This window comes from Fukomys damarensis, unplaced genomic scaffold (assembly GCF_012274545.1).
Source record: "Fukomys damarensis isolate Sample0158 unplaced genomic scaffold, DMR_v1.0_HiC HiC_scaffold_39, whole genome shotgun sequence".
Taxonomy (NCBI): domain Eukaryota; kingdom Metazoa; phylum Chordata; class Mammalia; order Rodentia; family Bathyergidae; genus Fukomys; species Fukomys damarensis.
Window position 1 is genome coordinate 10,941,815 of NW_022900951.1, and position 22,299 is coordinate 10,964,113.

The following is a 22,299-nucleotide window of genomic DNA, read 5'->3' on the forward strand; positions in this document are numbered from 1 at the left end:
TTTGCTTTCAAATTACCAAAGTAATATTAAAGTCTGAATTAAGCATAGAGCAACTACCTCCCATAATTTTAAACTCATCTTACATTAAAGCTAGTTTCAGTATTAGAAAAGTTTTACTAGAGAGTAGGCAGTGGTAAAACCAAAATGCCACATAGGTACTATGAGGAATCAAGAAAACATGTTCTTGTCTTTGATACCTTTATAACATATATTGAGCAATGTATGATACACACACATATGACAGAGAGAGAGAGAGAGAGAAAGAGAGAGAGAGTAGTTTTCATTACCTAATTCGATACCCAGATCAATCATAGGGAAACAAATTTTAGTACAAGGAAATACACCATTTATTTGACATAGAATCTATATCCCTGGAGACAGAAGGAAGTGTAAAAGAAAATTCAGCCTGCATTTAAGTGTGTTTCTCAATATTTACTTTCCCTTTAATATTTCATTAAACCTAGAAGCAAAAGTAAAGACAAAGAAAGATGACAGGACAACATAATTATTCTCCTATGGTTTGGAATATCATGAAAAAAAATAAACCTGTCAATAAACAGATACAATGCATAGATAGATGTGTAAGATTTTTACCTTATATTGAAAATGACAGGGAACTAGGAAAATTACACAGGCACAGCTCCAGAAAATCATTTCTTAAAATATCTCCTTCTGTATATCCCAGAGTGTTCTTTCTTATTCTTAAATGTTTTTAAGACTTGTTGTTTATTTTAGAATAGTGTAGATCATCATAAATAAAATTATGGATGAATTTTAGTTACTATATGCTAAAAAGGATAAATACTTATAATCAAAAGCTCCAACAAGGGTCTTATTTCATGTAATTGCTATAATTGTGGCATAAAATATAGTCTCTCCTCTAAATTTCACACGTATCCTTGCTTATAAATAATGGAATTATTTTGAATTAACCTTTACAGACTTAATTGTTTAGTGTGACATAATAGACTTACTGCTCTTTTTAAAGTTATAAGAGGAGCTATTCCATCATTTTCCAAATACAAAATATGAAATAGAAGATCTAGAGAACATTCATGGGAAATACTTTTTTTTTTTTTTTTTTTTTTTGGTACCAGGGATCGAACTGGGACCCTTGCACTTGTGAGGCAGGCAGTGGAACAACTGAGCCAAACCTCCAGCCCCTGTGAAACAGTTTTTAAAAAGATGTATACTAGCTGTGAAAATATATGTTGAAATTTTTATTTTTTATTCATATTGCATGTCACTAATATTCTCTAAAATCTCTCAATATGCATCTTTAAATTATTCTCAAGCTCAAGCGAAAATCACAAGGATTCTTAATTTTTTTGGGGGGTAACGGGGATCAAACTCAGGTGTTCGCGCTTGCGAGGCAGGCGGTGGAGCCACTGAGCTAAATTTCGGGCCCCCTTAAATGTTTTTAAGGATAACTGTTTACTTTTCAATAGTCTATATCATCATAAGATTATGGATAAATTGAAGTTACAATATACTAAAAAGAATAAATACTTATAATCTTTGTGATTTGATTGCCTGGTGCTATCTGGCTTCTCAATGCCCCTCCCACTTCAGGAGTACTTCCTGGTGAAACAGGGTTAGCTTGTGGACATCTCAATAGTCTAAATTAGTCAATCTATTTGCCTCTGTTATTTCCAGTTGCCATTACTTCTGGTTCTTAGACTGCCTCCAAAATTGACCAAGGAAGAGGATCTTCTATTTCCTATTGAAACAAGCATACGAACTCCTCTCAAATAATTTTCTTAAGGCCTGGTTTTCATTCTAGGGAAATAAAAATGAATGGGTGTCAAAAACTGGAGAAGCTGCATTTTCTTCCTTATGAAACTTTAAGAAAAAGGAATTTAATGTGCACTTATATAAACTGGGTTATTATATTTTAAAAGCACCTTATTTTGTTTTTACAAATCACACATTCTAGCTCACTACTCACACATAACTCCAAAGCCTTCAGAACTCCTTTTCCCAACAAGACACTGAACTGGTAATCATCTTTTTCTCATCACCGCCTCCTGTCTCTGGACAATTCCAGAAATGTGTCAAGGGAACTCAGGTTCTGGCATTCCCTTGGTCCACTCACTGGGGAAGCAAGTGAGCAAACAATGTGGGTTTGAGGATTTACTGTGCAGGCATGGTAACAACACAAATAAATGTCTGCTATAAAATTTTCCAAGTCAGAGTGTCCTTGTGTTATACAATAGAGAATGTCGTTTTTTTCCTTTTAATAACTCAGCCTTCCAAATGATCTGGATTTTGAGTAGTAAGTATATGCTTGTTAACCTTTTTAGGCCAACACTGTGCACTGCTGTTTTGGGTGACATTCTAGATCCAAACTATAACAGGAAGTATCATCCTAAATAAACACAAGTGGCAAGGGCTGACAACTACTAGCTCTGAAACCATAGCTCTGTTTGACTACAGATTAGTGATGAAATCTAGATGTGATGATCGAGTGAAGAAATGCTTTCCACGAATCTACAGACCTCTGAATAGAAGTTCCCAGGAGAGCAGTCACTGCCCCAAGCTGATTCACTAGCACCAAAGGAAATTTCCAGATCAAGTTAGAATGCCAAGGGTGTACTTAAGGCTTCCACAAGGGAGAATACTTTGTCCAAAGGTGATCAAATTGAGAACTTATGAAAAGATCTCTCGATGAAGCATCAAGTTGACGACTTCTGTAGATACAACACATTCCAAGAAAATTATAAAATGGTTACAAATTTTGCAAATAAGTAGTTGTAAAGGAATTATTTTGTCAACATGACGCATGTTAATGTTTATGTTGAAGATTTTTAAAAGTATTGGTGCATCATGTCATAGTTTTATAAGATTTTCACTACCAAATTGCAAAGTAAGATTTCTTTTGCTCAGAGGATCTGAGTAGAAAGAGACTAGAAACCATGTCATTTCTGATCTGAAAAATTAATCAGTTTTATTTGACAATCTTCTGTCACTTACTGAATTCAGCACTCATCATTACCTTCTTCTATGGCAAAATCAGCTTGAGTTAGTATTATTTCATTTCAGAATTAATTTAAGCATAAAAATCCAACTGAGTCAACCCGCCCCATTGGTGTTCTGGTTTGACTGAATTTTCTTTATTCTCACTCCCTCAGCCCCAATCCTAACAGAGCTAAGTGGTTTGTTTTTTAACAAGGCATATATAGCCTGGTTTACTCTGCCTCCAACACTGTAGCAAACCAGAGAGAAAAGTGAAGGGGAAATAGTAACAGTCTTCTTATGCCAGAGTGGGGAATAAGTAGCTCTTGTGCATGACATTTCTGTAGGATTACCGAGTGAATATTTTTCTGAGACAACAGTGGAATGATTCACGGCTGGCCTACAGCGAGTATCCAGATGATTCCCTGGATTTGGACCCATCTATGTTAGATTCCATTTGGAAACCAGATTTGTTCTTTGCCAATGAGAAGGGTGCCAACTTCCATGATGTCACCACTGACAATAAGTTGCTGCGCATTTCAAAAAATGGCAAAGTGCTCTACAGTATCAGGTAAGCCTCCATGGATTATACCTGTTCACTTCTCCTAGGTCAACTCTGACCTAGGGCAGGCTGTACATAAATATTTAAATTTCTGTTGAATATTAAAGTTGGTATAGAGTATCATAAGTTCCTGTGGTCTCTTATGTGTGACACGTAAGAGTAATTCTGTACAACAAAGCTGTATTTTGTAAATTGTGGGTGGCGATGGTACTGCATAAATACCTGAACAAATGTATTTTTGATTGCGTCAATAAAGGAATTCCGGGCCCTTAATTTTTGGAGAAAGCTTACTTGTTTTTTGTTTTGTTATGTTTTGTACCAGGGATTGAACTCAGGCTCTTGCGCTTGCGAGGCAGGCAGCAAAACCACTGAGCTAAATCCTTGGCCCTTAGGCCCTTAATTTTTAATAAATGTTTTTTTTGAAATAATAAGCTCTTTGTGGCCAAGAAACTTGGATTTGGCCTTTTTGTACCATTTTCCAAAGGGCTAGGACAGTGTAATCCATATGAGAGATACTTAATACACTTAATAACTACTGGCATTTAAAAGGTCTTTTATAAAATATACCCTTTGCTCTCCAATTTTTTTATACACCCAAAAAGCGGACAGCTGGTGTTCCTGCAAATAATGTCACAAGTTTGCCTACTTGCCTCCATCACAACCTCATTTAACAACTCTCTATATAATTGTCTATTGCATATTTCATTCTTATACCTAGTAAATTCATAGCTTATTGATGGCTGAAAGCTCCGATGTCTTATGGAATAAATGAGGCTGCTCATATGAAAAATGTGCCAAAGCCACTGCTTGCACAAAGAACCAGGAAACTTCCCTCAAAAGCCACTTCCTATTTAAGGAATAATCTGCATTGTGAAACATTTGTTTAAAGTAAGATGCAGTTTGGGTATGACCAAAGTTGATAGGACCTGATGAAATGGCATATATGCAGACATGGGGCTGACGAGAGTTATAAAAAGCAGCACAGGCTAACAATTGCTTCAGCTAATCTTCTGGGCCTCAGATGGTGTTTGCGCTAGTAAACACCTGGCAGCAGGCATTGCTGAAATAAAACTAGGTTGTTGTTATTGCCGTTTTCCTTTTATTTTACAAAAGCCTTTACATCCTAGAATAATGAAAGATATAATGCTCCCCAGGCCTATATCCATAGGCAATTATTGTATCTTTCATTCCCAAGGGTAATACATTACAGGCTCTGAAATACCCTAACCATTTCTTGGATTGGATGGAAAGGTTTGTCTTAGCAAGCTGGTTTAGACTACTCCTTCCTTGGGAGTATCCTCTGAAATCAGAGGAAAAAACTTTGGTGAAGGAGAACTGGAGATACCATTTTAAGGAAACACAAGTTCTTGGCAGATTTAAGCTGCAGGAATCTAATTATTTACCTGGATGGGTTTCCAATTATCTAGACACCATGCTTGTCCTGGAAAATCCAGATCTGAGTAAAATGTGGAAGGGCTCCAGTCTAATGAGGCAGGTGAACTATAGATAAATGAGTTAGACAGGAATAAACAGGGTAAAAGGAAAAATGGTTCTAACTGTGCAAATGAATTGTATGATGTAAATATCGCTAGAATTTTGGTCAATATCCACACTTCTATTTGAGTCATTTTAACTACATGCCAAGAAATAATTAGTGTTAATATATGTACATTTGAAGGTTTGACTCAAGTTTAAGGCAAGTAGGCTAGAGCTGTTGATACCTTAAAGGTGCTGAAAAGTCCTTGCTGAAGTTCCACTAGGAAGGAATTTCCCTGCACTCTCGAGTTTACAATTCAAATACCTGAGTGTGCAGAGAAAGGGAAAGTGTTGGGCTAAATTCATACTCAGCTGTAGGGAGCTGATATATGACTTAGTTTTAATAGTAGGTTTGATGTTTGTGAAGAATAGCGAGACCAAGTATACTGGGTCCTTAAGAGGAGAAGTGGGATGGAATAAAGAAAGCCTGGGGAAGATACAAGGAAGGAGCAAGAAGTATCAAAGACAAAGTCTTGAAATGCCTCCACCCTACACAGTTAAATAATTACTTAAGCATCCGATCTGCATTTAAAAAGTATTGTTCTGTATTGATTTTTGATATCTACTTTATCATGAAACTTATAGAAAATGCTTATGGTATTTTATTCAGGAAAGAATCCATGTTTTTCTTAGATTTGTAGGAGCAGATATAGAATTAATTTTCCATGAAAGACAATCCCAAAGCTTTGATGGTCCAGGAAAATACAGAAAGATCTATATGGTCCATGGATTTCATAACAAGGAAGATCTCAATACTCAAGTTTTTGTGTGTTTCCCAAAAGGCGATGGCATACAAAAACAAGGGCCCGTGGACCAGAACTCCTTAAGTAGACCAGTATTCCATAACTCTCAATTCAAACATTTAAATATCTGATATTGAAATAAATATTTTAAATAGGAAAGAAGGTTTTGTCATATCTCTATCTTAGTGATGCAAGACTCGTAAAAAGTGCCAAATCTGTTACTCTGTATCTCTTTAAATTTTTCCTTAATATTCACTTTTGTAACACATACTCTGATTGCCTGCTCTGATTTTTATGAGCTTTTTGTTCACTTGACCCATTAATTGTAGATCATCCTGACCAAAGCATAAAGAAGGATATGCATCTTGTCTTTACACTCCCTTTAGAGCAAATCAAATTCTAAATTCACATCACTTAAAAAAGCTTGAGTCTTTAGTGGAATAACGAATACCTTTGAGTGTCATATATATTGTTCAAACAATATTTGTTAAATTTAATATAATGAATTGGAGTAAAAGTGAGGACAGCATGGGATATGATGGGAAGATGAAAGAAGAAACGAGAAGGCAAGCATTTTTGGAAAACAGTAATTTGTCTCACATATCCACTATATTTTTCCCAGTTTTTTCTTTGCTTAAATCTCCTTCATTCTAAGAATTTTCTGTATGAATTTTGATTTATAGAAAGAGGAATTTAAAAGAAATTTGAAGCTATCTTGTAAAGTACGCAATCGAACACTCTTGTTTTACTAACAAGAATGTGACTTCTTTCAGAAATGAGATGAGCACAAATAATGGATCCCGTAGGAGGAAAGCTGTAAGAAGGAAAAAGGCCTTGACTTCTATTTCAGTGCTGTCATTTCCCCCCCCCATTGATTCCTCATTCCTCTAAGCCAAGTCTAAACACAGAAACAAATACAATACCAAAGATATGTCAGTTTGGAACCAACATTTCGGGGTGGGTGACTGGAGGAAAAAATTAAGATTAAAGATGAGAACATACAGCATATATAACTTTTGTAGCATATCTACTTTCTGAAAATGTTTACTACTCCAGGGATCAAAGGGCTGAAGAGACCTATTGAAGTCATAAAGTCAATTCCCTGGCTTTAAACAATCTGTCAAGAACCCATTTGATTTTTGAAGATTCTCAGAGAAGATGTGAAATTCTCTCTTTGGATCTTGTAATAATAATAACTTAGGCTAACAATGGAAAGAAACACTTCCTTAAATAACATAAATCCCATATACAGAAACGTAAACCAATAACTTTTTCTTTCATCTGCTATTGTGATAAACAAAAGGTCACCATTTTTGGAAGGATGACAACGTAACTTTAATATTTTTGTTTTTAAAAAGTCTTGCCCACCAGTGTTAATAAACAATTTTATTCACTAAATCTATGTTACTGATTTAGTTCTATGGTATGTTCTACCTCAACACAGAGATGCTCGTCTCATAATTTTCAGTTTGTTGTACAGTTTAGGACACCTACTCTGAACCTTATGGTGCTAAACACTATCGTGGGTATTTCTGTCACTACTGCACACACAGAATTTAGAGTCAAACACTTCTGGGGCTTGAGCATTTTTGGCCCCAATGCTAGCTCTGTGATTTAGAGGAGTTTGCTATCTCTCTTAATCTCTATCCTCAGCTTTGAAAAATAGATTATTGTAGAGCACAATATACATTAAATTGATAGACATTCTAAAATGGCACTGCCATGCACTCTAGGGCTCTTAATATTTCTTAAAATTTAATAACTGAGATTTCTATCATAAATTCTAAAACAAAGAATAAACTGATCAACAGAGATTCCAGCAAACTCAAAACTTAAAGGAAGAGATGGACTCCCTCTTCAAGTGTAACCCTATTAAGTAGAAGTTCTTAACTTGGGGGACTAGATGAAAACTACAGAGAGGAGTTTAATTTTCTTAAAAGTGTATGCATGGATGAATATTTAGGCCATACTCTTAAGTGAAATAAATAGGACACACGTGTAAATACTGAATAGTTTCTCTGGTGTGAAAAATTAAAAGTGTAACTAAGATTCAAATTGCATAATTGATAACGTGAAATAGGAAGAAAAGGGCTAAAGGAGTAGAGTTAGTGGGAAGGATAGGGGATAGGAAAGAAGGGAAAAGAAAAAATATGAGAAAAGAAAAAAATGGAAACAAAGTCTTTGTAAATAGGAGAGGGTGGAGGGGATGAAGGGAGGGCAGGGGCATGGGGAAAAAAAATGAGAACCAAGACCTGTCATGTCAAGTTACAAGATCGCAATGATGAATGTAACTGTACTGTATACTTAAAAAGTACCAATAAACTTAATGAAAAAAGTATATGCATATCCTGTATCTTAGAGTACTTAAGATCTGTTTTTGTTTGTTCATTTGTTTAGGTTGCTGTTTAAAGGGAAAGATCCTTATTTTTATTAAAGAGTCAATAACCATTCAACTGTTGAGAGCTTTGCTTCTAAATTTGTTGTGTATCTCCAGAATGGTTATGCCTTAGGTGAAGTTACAGAAATACTGTTTACATTCAGTGTCTCATTTGACTGGCCAGGTGTCTGGGGGCTTCATGTTTTCTTCCAACTATAGAGAGGCCCCCAAACCATAAATAATTAGGAGACCACTCATCGGCAAAACACCCTGTATTAAAAAGGCATCTTCTTGCCTTCATCTGACCTGAAAGTTATTCTTTTATGGCATTTGAGTTGATTTTCTTCTTAACCCTTTTGATTTGGTTTACAATTCCAGGTGTTGATGATTCAGTCTTCTACCTTCCCAGTAGTACTTCAGCTGTAATAAAGAACCCATGGGGATTGACATATCTTCTTCCTTTGATGATAGATTACATGCACCACTCAGAGTAGGTGGGGTGTAGATTTCTAGACAGAAACCCAACTGTGCCCTCAAAACAATCTTATCTAATGATCAACTCTATCCACACACATAAAAGGCCAACATTTCCCACATGGCCTCCCATTTTTGACTCACATTACAGCCTGATGCAGGAACTTCAAAAGATTCCAGCTTTAGTTATAAAATGATTTTTCTTATGGCATAAGAAAATAAAGCACTCTATTTAGATGTCAGAGTTGAAAATAAAATGTTCAGTGAACTAAAACTTGACTGAATGTTACCAATGATGCTTTGATTATCATACTGTCAGTTTTGATGAGACACAGAAGCCTGTATTTTCTGCTATAAGTCAGCTATGAAAGGCTGTGATTTTTGTTTCTGTGCATATTTTCACATTTATCTTTATGTTTTATAATCCAGCAAAATTACATTCTCATTTTCCAGCTCTGTATTCAAATCTTCATTAGTTTTGTGACTTGACTTAATGCAGTAATTAATGATTGCAACATAAGTGCTCACATCGGAATTAAGCAGCAAATCATCAGGGAAGGGCTGGGAAATGTTATGGAAACCACAATGATCCCATTCTTCTTAGAGTAGAGTAAACTTAGGAGGGTGGGAGGAGCTTCTCTGTGTGTGTGTGTGTGTGTGTGTGTGTGTGTGTGTGTGTGTATACATATACATATAGTGCTGGTGGATTCAGCAGGAGCTTATCTCAGTCATTCAGAGGAGGTAATTTTGGAGAGGGACCTAAAAATCAGGGCAGCTGAGGGTAGAAGTATTAAAGTCTACAGAGTGTGTAGTGTATGTAACAGATTCTCACAATGTGCTGGAAAGCTCCGTTGAGGTCCTGATTGAATTCATAAATACAAATGCACTATGGGTAATAATATTGGTTCAAATATGACAAGGTAAGGGTCTTAACCTTATTTGAAGGAAAACAGGGAACTTTCCAATGAAGTACATGGAAGTTGGCACAACCACTTGTCCTTGACTATTTACTGGATTGGACTGGCAGTAGCAAGATTTTCCTCCTTTTAGAAGTAGCTTTCCATTGTATTAACATTCACTACAGTTTGTTCTTCAGGTGATGGTGCAGAGACAGAATACTGAAAAAGCAGCTCAGGGCAATGTGAACGTCATAGTTCCTTCTGTCATTTACTGTATCCTCCAGTATCACAGAACTGTCTCCAGCTTCATCAAGTCATCAGCCTGTCTCGGTTTCCTATAGAAAAGCAAACTTAACTAGCAGAGTAGACAAAGTCTAGGGCTACTTCTAGCTCTCTAATTCTATAATTCAAAATGACCTATTTCTCCTTCCCAAAACACAAAAATTATTTCTGGTGAGTAAATAAGAATGGTTCTTCAGGTCCACTGGAGCTTGAAGTAAGCAAGAGGAGATTCTAATTTTAATGTGCCCATCTCAAATACTTTTGGATCTTGAAACTCTTCTCTCAAACTATATATCCAACTCCCAAGGAGAGGAACCCGATTTGGAAGTGGAATATCGAACATTGGACTACCTGTAGTTTAAGAGGCGGTCTTAAAACATTTAACAAATAATCAGTGTTGAGCTCCCCATTGAGATTTTTTTTTCATTTGCAAACAGGATCATTTATACCCTTTGATTCAATCAGTAGGAGTATCCACGGGCTATTACTTTAAATGCTTTAATGAATTATAGGTTTATGTACTTGTAGACAATTATACAGTGATGGTTGGCTGGTTCAGCAATTGACTAGAAATGTAGGCTAAGGGAATTATGTGGTAGATTTGAACCAGCAGAGGTGAAAGCCTACTCTGCTAGTACTCATTACCTAAATTTTCTCGTGGCAGGAAGCCAATGCCAAAATTAGAAGTCTGAGTGAGGGTACTCAAGTTATGTTGACACTGGGTTCCTTCTGGTCTATACTGCTGCTTTTGAAGGGCTCCTGGGATGTCATTAATCCCAAAATAAACATGCACAGTATCACTGTGGGTCTTATGAGGCACATGAATTACTTTGAGTTCCATAGCATACACTCCAAAAGAAAGACACTTCATTTTAAAATGAGAAAAAAAATGTGTCCATCTGTAAAACTTAGCAGTTTGTCCATTATGTTTGTCCTCACTTGTGGCATTACAAATTATAAAACAATATCTGTACTGTGGAGAGCACAACATTGATCACTACACTTATTGTGAGACACGCAATTAATTATGTATATAATTATATGAGGTTCCAAATGTGACACTGTCAGATCAAAGCCATCCCATATCTATCTGATCGGTCAGCTCTTTCAAAGGACAATACAACAAAAAATTAGATGCTTAATTTCTAGTAGGGATATTTTCATAAATTTCAAACTTTTCAATGAAAAATGAGATAGGGGATTAAATACAGAATGCATGAGTGTGGGACAGATGTTATTTCTAAGGATCAAGAAGTTCTGGATTCAAATCTAACATTACTAGATGACTATAAGAACTCATTTGACTTTTCCTTGAGCTGCATTTATTTTTCTTTTAGTTCCTGGGTTACACTAAATCTTTAATGAATGTTTTAGTTCATGTTTGCTGTAGGATAAAAGAGAGAAAGTGGAGAAACAGTTCTCTGCATCCTTCCTAGCCCATATACATAGGCATATCCTTATTTAGTAAGGGTATCATCCAGGCTTCACTAAAAAGCAGATGAATACTATCTATGCCTTGGAATTCCAACTTTTGGGAAACAAATAGCTCAGAAAGGAATAGATACTTAGATCCCTTTTCAGAAAATGGCTGGCTGGTGCTGGGCTTCCCCTTTGTGTTCATTGTTAAGAGTAAACTGAGGAATTATGAATAGTTTTAAATTATTATTGAATCAAGGATGGACCATTTTACCATCTAACCAGAAGCTCTGTTCTCTCTCCAATCACTGCCGCCAGAAACAGTAGCCAGCAAGTCTCCAGTAGTTGCCACAGTAGATGTCTGAATGCAGCAAAACATTAGCAAAGTAACATATACTTTATACTCAGCTATCAACAGGTAGAAAGTTACTTTGGTTTCTCAAAATCATATCTGTAGTTCATAAGAATGCTGCAACGTGTTCTCTTTCTCCTTGTGCCAAAAGTAAGATAATCTTACACAAAATGTAAGAAAATGGCTATTCTGTGCCTTTCTCTTTCTTCACCGTCACAGTTAAATACATGCAACATTAGACACATAGTAGCAATAGTCAAGTTGGCTGTCATTATTTTAATGCAAGGCTAATAACATTTTATCTTAACAAATCGTTGGATATATAAATAAATCCTACATATGAAATGACTTTGAAACTTAAAATGTAACTAAAATGTGAGCAGTATTGGATATTAAGTCTTGTGATTTGAGGTCCTTTTTTCTGGTGGTGTTCAATTTAGCCATCTCATATTCAACACCTTGCAAACATTTTATTCAGGAAATATGAAAGCATTTGGAAAAGCTTTAGCTGCATATTTATCATTTGCTCTCCGAGTTGAATCCAATCCATACGTGGACTTAATTAACATGGTCCAACCGTATGTGTGCACATTGTCTGACGGAACCACACAGAGATGGAAATAGATATTGTATTTTTGTCCTTCCTAGTTACTACTGCTCAATGCATATGCATATTTTTTAGGATGCCTTTACAATGTTTGGTAAACATGGACCTTCATAGTCAGCCATTGGGATTTTAGTTAGGAGAGAGGAGTAGAATAGCTAATGAGGCGAGCAGTATTGCCATTGCCATTTATGTCCTCCATATCCCCAGTTCAACTAGGAGAGTCAGTACACCTGCTTATTTGGAACTAACTGAGGGGAGAGAGTCTAACCATACAGGTTAAGACTAACCTGGGGCTTAGGTTCAGCCTTTGCTGATATTGAAAAAATTATGCATCTCTAGGAACCACCCCCAATGTTCTGAGTCTGGTTTTCTATCTAGTTTCATCCTTCCTCTTGATGTTTGCAGTATGTAAGTCTGTTCTTGCGGATGTATGTAGGGAATCTGAGAATCTATCAACGGATTTCCACAAAAGAGGAAATGACAGAGCGATTGAAACATTCTCTTTGTAGCTTTGCATCTTAGTCTTGAGAGCCTTTAGTGAAATGTCTATTAATTATGTGTAACAGCTAAGAGTTGGTAGGGTTTAAGCAAGGTCACAATGATACCTTTCTGGAATTCTTAACAATTTACACACCATGAATTTTCAGAATTGTTTATATGGAAAGTTTTGTTGGGTGCAGCCATATCTGTTCCTTTCAATAGACAAGGTGAGCAGCTTAGGGATGGAATGGTCAGGGTACTTTCTTTGCTTTATAGGATAAGTTCAAGCAGCCATTTCATTGAATAATTTCAGAATGATGGATCCTTGTGTGGGCACCTTGGGTTTTAATTCAGGACCATAGAATGATTAACACAAAGCATACTTCTCTGAGAGGCCCAAAGGGTGCTCTCAGGATCTAGATCTGAAGGGTACCTTATCTATCCTATCCAGTCAGTGTGAGTGCTTATCTAGGCCCAGACAGAATCATCAGAGGTTGTTCACTTGATTTAGTTGGGTCTGATTTCCATTATTCAAAAGGATTCTGTCAAGAGGAATATGTAAAACATTAGAAGAAGAATAAATTCTCAGCTATTGTTATATATACATCTATGTGTATTCTGACATTATATTCACATTCTCCTTCAAGAGAGAAACTGTCTTATTTCAAGTGTGTGATGCATGGTGCCTAATAAATATTTGCCAAAATATTGCTGAGTGAAAGTTGTGTTTTACAACCCACGTGGAGTCCTACTTAACACATTCCCTCCTCACTCAGGGCCTGGAGCTAGTCCTTCTTGTACTCTCTTCTCCTTCATGACTTCTGTTGCAGCCACCTCCCTGGTTTTTTTGAAATTTCTCAGTGGCCTATTTTCAGAGACAGTGACTTGATATGCTACCACTTCCCTGAATACAATTGCTTAGGCTACTTTTGGCATTTGCACATTCATGTTTGTTAACAGGCACAATGGTCTTGTCTTCTTCCCTACTTCAACTAGAAACTGCCTCCCATCCCTTGTAATAGCTCTCCCAGTCTTCTAGCTGTACCCACCATATGCTTGGTTGCCAGTGAACTAACCTGGGCTTTACTGCCCTTACTTTACAGTATGCCACTCTATTATGAACCGCGTCCTTGATTAACCCTGCTTGTCTCCTTATCCCTATTCAATCACTTAGCAGTTTATTTGGGGTTAATTGCCTGGCTGTGGTATCAAGTAGAAAGTAGTTTCCCAAAGGGAGTGCTAATGCTACTGAAATATTGCAGACTCTTAATCTTTTATCCCATTTCTATTTCTAAACCTTCTCCTTTTAGTCTATCATGTTGACAGTAAAGTCATCCCTCAGGACATGCTGAAGTAGTATTTCTTAGTGTGCCCTGGGATACCAGCATCAATATTACCTAGGCTGCTTAGAGAGTGCCTGAGAATCAGCATTTCTACAAAACCTCCTCAAGCGACATTTGTGCACACCAGAGGTTGAAAACCATTATGCTAAATGATACTTTGATCAAACAGCCTAGGAGTATATTCTAATCCACTAATTCCTTATCTCTTCCCTCCTCTCTTTCTCCATTGTGTGTGGGTTGTATTAATAATGCACTTTTGACTTCTAACTTGCCCCTAGGCTAACTTTAAAGTCTAGGTGGGTTAAGATGACACTCTCGCTCAACTCTTGATGCATCCTGTCAAATCTCCCTGACAGTAGAATATCACATGATTCAGAACTGTCAAGGTACAACTGGGAAGAAAGATTAAACTGATCTACATTGCACAGTAAGTCCTATGTTCTCTGAGAAACAGTTGATTATGTTCTAGGATACTTCTTGACAAAGCCCTGTGGGGGAAATAACTGTCTCATCTATTTGCCAGGATTGTTCTTATTTTATTTAAGAAATGTTACTTGCATTTAAAGTTTCCACCATATTCAAGAATGTAAATTTACCTATGTGAAGAAGTGCTTCAAACTAGTAATCTTCACTTAATATTTAGAATTACAAAAATGTTGAGCAGGATGGAGATGTGGATGAGGAAGAAAGATCAGAGAATGCTCTTTATGGTAAATTGAGTCTACCACACAGGGCCCCAGCTACCATGAGAAGATAGAGGAGATTTTTAAAGGATAAATAATGATAATTCTGGATGGTTGAAAAAAAGATGACTGAAGTGGCTACAGCCAACTCTTCTGGCATCACAGACCAAAGAGGATAAATTTCCTAAGGAGGAAATGTGGTAGAATGGCATGTAAATGTAATTTAATGTTAATTAAAATTGGGTTCAAATCTAACTTGGGTTACTTACTCATTTTGTGACTTTGGAAACATGGGTTAAACTTTATGAATTTCAGATTACTTATCTCAGAAATGGAGCTAATACTGTTACTTCATGAGAAGGTAATCCACGACTGCAAAAGGACCCGTGACTAGAGTTCAGAAAATTATGATTATTAATACTAGCAGCAGTAGAATCACTTTTAATTTTGTTCTAAGTATTTTAATCCTAAAGGAACACCATAAGTACTATCTTCTCCGATGTATCACGTTTTGCTAAGCATTTGTAGCATCCTGTATAGTGTGTTAAACATGGTCCCCAATAGGAAAACAACAGCAATAGTGTCAATATTCTCTTGGTCTTCCCAAGAAATGTAGAAGCATTTTCTTGTCCTTCCACTCCAAATAAGACAGGCCATTGTAGCCACTAGAATTAACTCTCCCAAAATAATATGCTGGCCACCTTTGCATTAGGCAAGCAGATCACGCATTAAAAATTTGTATTTATATTTGAAAATTTATTTTCTCTTCAAATGGTATTTTTGCTTCAAGAATCTCACTGGGAATGGATTTCCAATTCTAACACTGAGTTTCTTAGGAACTAGTAGTTGTTTGATGAGTCAAGGAGCCTCTGTCTACCATAATATTATAATTTTAAGTGATTAATTTACATTTTTCTAGAACTGTGAAAACAGGCCTGGTAGTATATTAACCTACCCGACCAAGGCTCAAGAACAGGTGGACTATGTTTCTTGGCTTTCCTTTAGGTGGATTTGCCTATTTCCAGTGAGAATCTTCTAACCACATAGAGAGGGGTCCAGGTAAGCTCTGCTGGCCTCCTTCAACATTTCTATAACTTGGCAACACACCATGGGCTCTGATGACCAGCCTCCTCACTTTTCTATCATTTGTCCTTTCCCATTCCCACAGAAAAAAAAATGCCTGAAATTTTCCCAGAGTTTCAAGATGCTGATTCATGCATTTGTTCAACAAATATTTATTGAATATCTTCACTGTTGCAGCAATCTTACATGGTAGAAAAGACAGACCTGGCTTTCATATATCTTGCATCATAGCCAGGGAGGACAATAAAATAAAAAATATAAAAATTATAATATTTAATTAAAAACCCTGTAAAGGTAACTAAATCAATTCTATCAGTAACCTAAGCTTAAAGTGAGTTATAAACCAAGAGCTGGTTTTATGAGCAAGGCGAACTGAAGGAGAGAAGGAAAGAGCAGGAAAGGTAAGATGTGTGGAAACTGACTTTCTGTGCCTTGTTTTGTTCTTTGCTTTTAAATTCTAAATGCTTGCTTAGCATCCTTACTCTCGGTAAAGAAGTAGGGCCTCTGTAAGGGAACTTTATTTCTTCCCTTGTGCAGACTTGAATGGGGTGCCCCAAATGCATGTATGTCACCTATGCTGACAATGGGAGAATCAGCAGTAATGCTTCAGGAAATGAGTTCTTTATCAAAAATGAAAAGGAAGAGGGGCAATCTTAGCTCACTGCCTTCAGGTGCAATGGCCTTAATATTTCAGATTGTGGGAAAGAGGAGAACAAATTTGGCATGATATAGACAGCATCTGCCAGCAAAATGTCTGAATTTCCAGGCAAATCCAGAAGAATACTGGCTTCTCAATTAAAATATTTAATTCCATGAGAATCACCAAAAATGGGTAGAGAGCGAGGTCAAAGTAAAAAAAAAATGCTCACATTTTGGTGTATTATTGTACACATCAATCTTATTTGGTGGGTGCAATTTCTACATCTCTGTACAAAAGAGATGAAGTTTTTTTCCCCTCAAAAATCATATTTTTCAAATCACAAAATAGCCTTAAAAACAAATGAGATGATCGTTAGTTTGGGAGATTCTACCCTAGGAAGAAAGCAGAAGGATTCTGGGGTGCTAGGAAAATTACAAATCTGGGTCTGAATGCATTTTACATGAGTGAATATGGATTTTAAAAATCATTGTGCTGTAACTCAATATTAGTTTATTCTATTTAATGTATACTGTAAAGGAAAAACAAAAATAAGAGGAAAACCTAGATTTTAAGTGCTCAGATATATAGAAAATTGATATCAGAAATTATAAGCTCAAGACCTACTAGATCTTTATAATCTTTTCCCCATACCATTTACTTAGATGATGAAATGATTTAACAAACTGCAGAGCTGTTAACTCTCTATTATTGTCACCCATTGACTTCCGATACAAAATTATCTAGGAAAAAAATTACAAAAACAAGGGAGAAAAAGTACCAGTGGGTTCTCAGATGAGACAAGATTCAGGGATAGTTTCATATTTGTTGTGAACTTCTGTCAGTGGGGCCTTCTGTGATGTTAAAAATTTTGATTCCCCCAAAATTCTGGGTTCCTGTAAGATTGTTATATCTGCCACAAAAGAAGGAATAATTTTGTGTGAGAATTCTGCCTCTAAATAAGTGTGAAAAGTTCAATTTGTAAAAGAATTAAACTCAGCAAGTATATGATTAGGGATATTAAAGTTGAGTTGTTTCCATTATCAAATAATATTTAGTTGAATTCTGTGTTGTGTGTGCTTTATGATGTATTCATTTGCAGTATAAAATATTTCATAATATTAATATTTTCTAATTTTTCAAAGGTAAAGTTTTCAAAATTATACTGAAATTTCCAAATTTTATGATTTTGATTCACTGAAATTATCCACATACTATTTGATAAACATATTTTAGTTTTTATTTTTTGATTTGTAAATTGACAAGTAACTGTTATGTATATTATTATAGGAAACAAAATGATGTTATGATTTATGATACATGTGGAATAATTATATATAAAGCTAATTAATGTATTTCCACTGAAATATTCTTTTTTGATAAGAACATTTGAAATTCACTGTCTTTGAAATGTACACTATATATTATTATATTCAGCACTTTATGAATAAACTTTTTCTCCTAATTGAGGCTCTGTATCTTTCTGCAGCGTGGTTGGCAATAAACAAGGAAAAATATATTTTGCATGATGAAAATATGTGTTATTTAAGTGAGCAGAAAAGACAAAATAGATTCTCATTATGGTAATAATTGTAAGCCCATAGATCCCTTTGCGGTTCCCCATCCTTAATAAAATGGAAGGTTTTTGTTCACTAGAGATTTCCATTTTGGTTTTTTTACTCTAAGATTATTTTAAAGAGTGCATGGTGTACTCTCAGAAAAATTAAGCTTTCCCCCAGAATTAAGCTCATCATGCTGAGAAAAATAACTAAATATATATTTATATCTAGAAATACACTCCATAATTGAGAAAATTTATTTTTCCTGTCTAACATGTTACTTTAAATCAGTTGCTTAGAACTCAAAACCGTTTTTAAGAATCGTGGTGTTTGGCTATTACAAGGGATGGGAGGCAGTTATAATTTTAAACTTGTTTTTAAATTTTTTCTTTGCTAAGACTCACCTTGACTTTATCCTGTCCCATGGACTTGAAGAACTTTCCAATGGATGTTCAGACCTGTACAATGCAGCTGGAGAGTTGTAAGTGGCCACTGTTGATATTACTGCCTGTTTGCTTTAACCAATGACCTTGTTCTTTTCATGTATCATTAAGGAGCAAAGACTTATAATACTCATTTTCTACCTACTTACTAACAATCAAGGTACAAGTTCCAAACAAGCAAATGTATGTGTACATGTCTTATAGCAGAAGCTCATTACTAATACAATATAAATAATTAATCTTTCAATATAAAATTTCAAATAACTTCCCCTTTCTATAAAAAATGCCTTATTTAATAAGCTCTTCTTTGAAATGAAATTTCTCCTGGGAAAATTAAGATTATTAGTCATTCAACCTTTATAATGAATCACTTTTTGATCAGAAAATTGTATTTCCTTCCGTCTTATGCCCATATAATCATTTGCAAGAGGATTCTGGCAGGAAGGGACAACTGCTTTGAGAACTAGAAACAAAGGCCTGGGCCATTGGAGGACACAAAAATATGATGTATGAGATGGGATTGAATAAGACAGAGTAGGAGCTATCTTCCTTAGATAAGCAATAGATGAACAAAGGTACGGAGAAGGAATTAGGGAAATGCCAAACCCTTTCTTCCCTTCCATCCCTAGCTCTGGTGCCACTGAAATCTTTGAAATGAACCATACATTGCTAATGCCTCCGAGGTAATGAAATTTTCAGTTAAGATATATTTCATTTTCCCTGGCTTTCTCTGTCCATTTTCTCTGTTTGTAGAACACAAACAATAATGTGTGCTACTGATCTACAGGAATGGTAGGGGATTTAATGAGCCAGGAACAAAGAAATATGTTTAACTTCTTGGTTTAGAAAAATAATAAGTATAAAAAGACATATCAAGTATAATGTAGAAAAATAAATGGTGACAGGATTCTTTCTGATCATGTAAAATCACTATAGATTTCCCTTGGAACTTCCTACACAAATAAACAAAATAATGAAACATCTTTGTTTTAAGAAGCTGTCAGGGATAAAATGAGAATTTCTGATTTATAATAGGCTTTATGTATTTATTTTTTCCTCTTTTGCCCCTTCTCTTGAGAAGGTTGAGAAAAAAACAATTTTTTACATGATGATTCCTTCCTTGTTGCCTCTTTTACTCCAAATTCTCCTCTGCCTCAAGCCAATACTTCTATTTCTCTGTCAACTAAGGCTCACTTAAGACTTAAAAAAACTTTAATTAGTGAATATACTTGATCCTTCAGAAATCAAATCAAAGAATCAGCGATGTGCTTATTAAGTTTAAATGCAGAAGGTGGGGAATATTCTTTACTTTTCTAACTCAATATTACCTTCTGCTTCTGCACATTTTATCTCTTCTGTCCGCCCTATGTTGAGGCTTCAAGAGGCGGCCAGGACTGTTATTGTTGTGGCCAAGGAGAAGCTCAATAGAAAAGGACTTCGGGTACTTGATGAGCTTCAGATATTTGTTGGTACCCCACATGCACTCATTCTGAGTTGTGGTGGAAGGGAAGAGTAGCCAACCCCTTCATGGGCCATCCATGCTTCTATAGGATCCTCTTTGCAATTCCTGATTTGCCATGTTTTTGTCTTTTGGATTTTAATTTTAAAAATGACCAAAAGAAAGAGAAAAGTAGATTTCAATTAAGTTTTCCATTGGTTTCTGGGTTGCTTTGGTGAGTCACTTTCTTGCAGTAAACAAGAATAAGAATCTTTAAACTTAATAACCATGCAGAGGGTACTGGCCAGCCCAAACCTCACATAATATTCTTTATCAGTCTCATTTTAAGAGTTAAAGTATCACAAGCAAAATGGGAGGTAGAAAAATAATGTATAAAAGAGTAGCTGTCATTTATGGAGTGGAATAAGATACAAAAATGTCTGACAGAATACAGCCTAGTTGGTAGGTACTTGGAGAATAAGAGCTAAACTGGTTTACTGAAATGTTGATTATTTTACTTTGGATGGCTCAAGTCCTGTAACACTACAATCCTACAAAATATACAATCTGTTTTTTTTTCTTTGTTTGTTTGTTTGTTTTGGTACCCGGGATCAAACTCAGGTCCCTGCACTTTCAAAGCAGGCGCCGTAACAACTGAGCTAAATCCCCGGCCCATATAATCTGTTTTACTCCATAATAATAATTATAATGAATAGTTCTATTTGGCAAGAGATTAACACAAACACATGTTCTTGATTTGAATATTCTACAACTTCTTAAGTTACCTGCCTATAGCCTTCCTCACTAGTTAACATAATTGAGAGTTGACCATAAATATTTAACATAAGTTTTCTGAAAGAAAAACCTGGTAGACCCTAGGAGAGGGGCCAACTTTGCAATTAGAATGTTTTTGGAAAGCCTGTGATGAAATCAATTTAATTAGAAAACAGTTTCATTTGAAACACTAAGACTGGCACCATGAATTGAATTGTCTTATTGGACTGCCACAAACATACCTCTTTCAAACACAATTTTCAATGGATTTTCATGTTTGTTTACTTATTCTTCAGAGAGAGTGAATAAAAAGGCAAAAGAAAATAGACCATAGAGTCCATTCTTTCATTATACACAAAAAATAATCCAAAATTAACTCACTGCTTTAATTTCTTTGGCTTCAATGACATAGTTGTGATGATTATAACTCTGTTATTAAGAATGCTCTTGAAATGATTGGGCATGTTTCTGCTTTAGACACATTTCTGGTTGTTTCTTTATATAGCTAAATTCCAAGCTTCCTTGAAAAGGTACATTCAGTTTTACCACTAAAATTTCTTTACTCTAGTTGGGTACACAATGAATGATCTGATATTTGAATGGTTAAGTGATGGTCCAGTGCAAGTGGCTGAAGGATTGACCTTGCCCCAATTTATTTTGAAAGAAGAAAAGGAACTTGGTTACTGCACAAAGCACTACAACACTGGTAAGTTTTCTTTCAGCTGTTAAACCCAATTGGGATCCATTTGCTGCTCAGAATATATATCCTATCACCTTAATTGTTGCACACTTACCAGACAAATGGGGTTCAAAAACCGCTACACAGATAGGACTTCCAAACCCTCTAGAATAGATCAGTGATCACAACAAATAATTTTCCAAAATATAGAAGGAGAAAGAATTGGGAATCTTTTGCTATTTTCTTGCTAAACATTTGATGTCAAATGAATCTGAGAAAAGGTGTAAGAGATTAGTAGTACAGGAAACATTTGCATCTGGCCCTTCCTGGCATCCACTCTCCACATTGGATCCTTAGGTCAATTTGCACTCCCCGCCTTGGTGGAAGACAGGGATAATACCCAGATACAGAACTACTGTGCTGTCTAGCCCTACACAGTAATAGTTTGGATGAAAACCAGCTGGACAGAATTCAGCTGACTCTAAAGTCAGGGACCAATCATGCTGACAGACAGGGTATGAGGGAGAATGTGAAGTGGGGCCAACAAGTGGGAATCTGTGTCGTCTGTAAGATTGTATCTGTCCAGTAAACTTGATGGCTTTTCCTAAGAATACGCTCCTATGATAGATACTACTGATGGTAATCATGGGAGATGATGAAACATGACTGTTTTCCCAGTGACTGATCTAGATTGCTTGCTGAGTAGAACAGCCCAACAAACATTTGTTCCAATAGTCAACAGTGACTTCCTGTGAAGTAATTTAAATCTAATTCTAAGGCATTCTTCCTGACCAAGAAGAATGTAATCCCATCTCCTATAATTTGTGGGGACTAAGCCAAATCATCTTCAAGGTTCTAAATCCAAACTGATTTGAGAGGAAAAAAAAAGTGAAAAGAGACAGAGACATCTTTAGTAGTATGCTAACAGTTCTAAGAACTTCATGCGCACTCTTTTTTTTTTTTTTTTTTTTTTTTTT

At 35.8% G+C, this 22,299-nt stretch overlaps 1 protein-coding gene across 3 annotated transcripts in view; it reads left to right on the forward strand.

The window, feature by feature from the left end:
• Window positions 1-22,299, forward strand: part of Glra2 (glycine receptor alpha 2) — a 204,452-nt gene that overhangs the window by 50,289 nt on the left and 131,864 nt on the right. For all 3 annotated transcript variants that reach the window (XM_033760532.1, XM_033760530.1, XM_033760531.1), the window contains exons 5-7: window positions 3,303-3,526; window positions 18,387-18,469; window positions 21,212-21,349. In XM_033760532.1, the coding sequence (XP_033616423.1) occupies window positions 3,303-3,526; window positions 18,387-18,469; window positions 21,212-21,349 (445 nt within the window). The remainder of the gene's footprint in view (window positions 1-3,302; window positions 3,527-18,386; window positions 18,470-21,211; window positions 21,350-22,299) is intronic.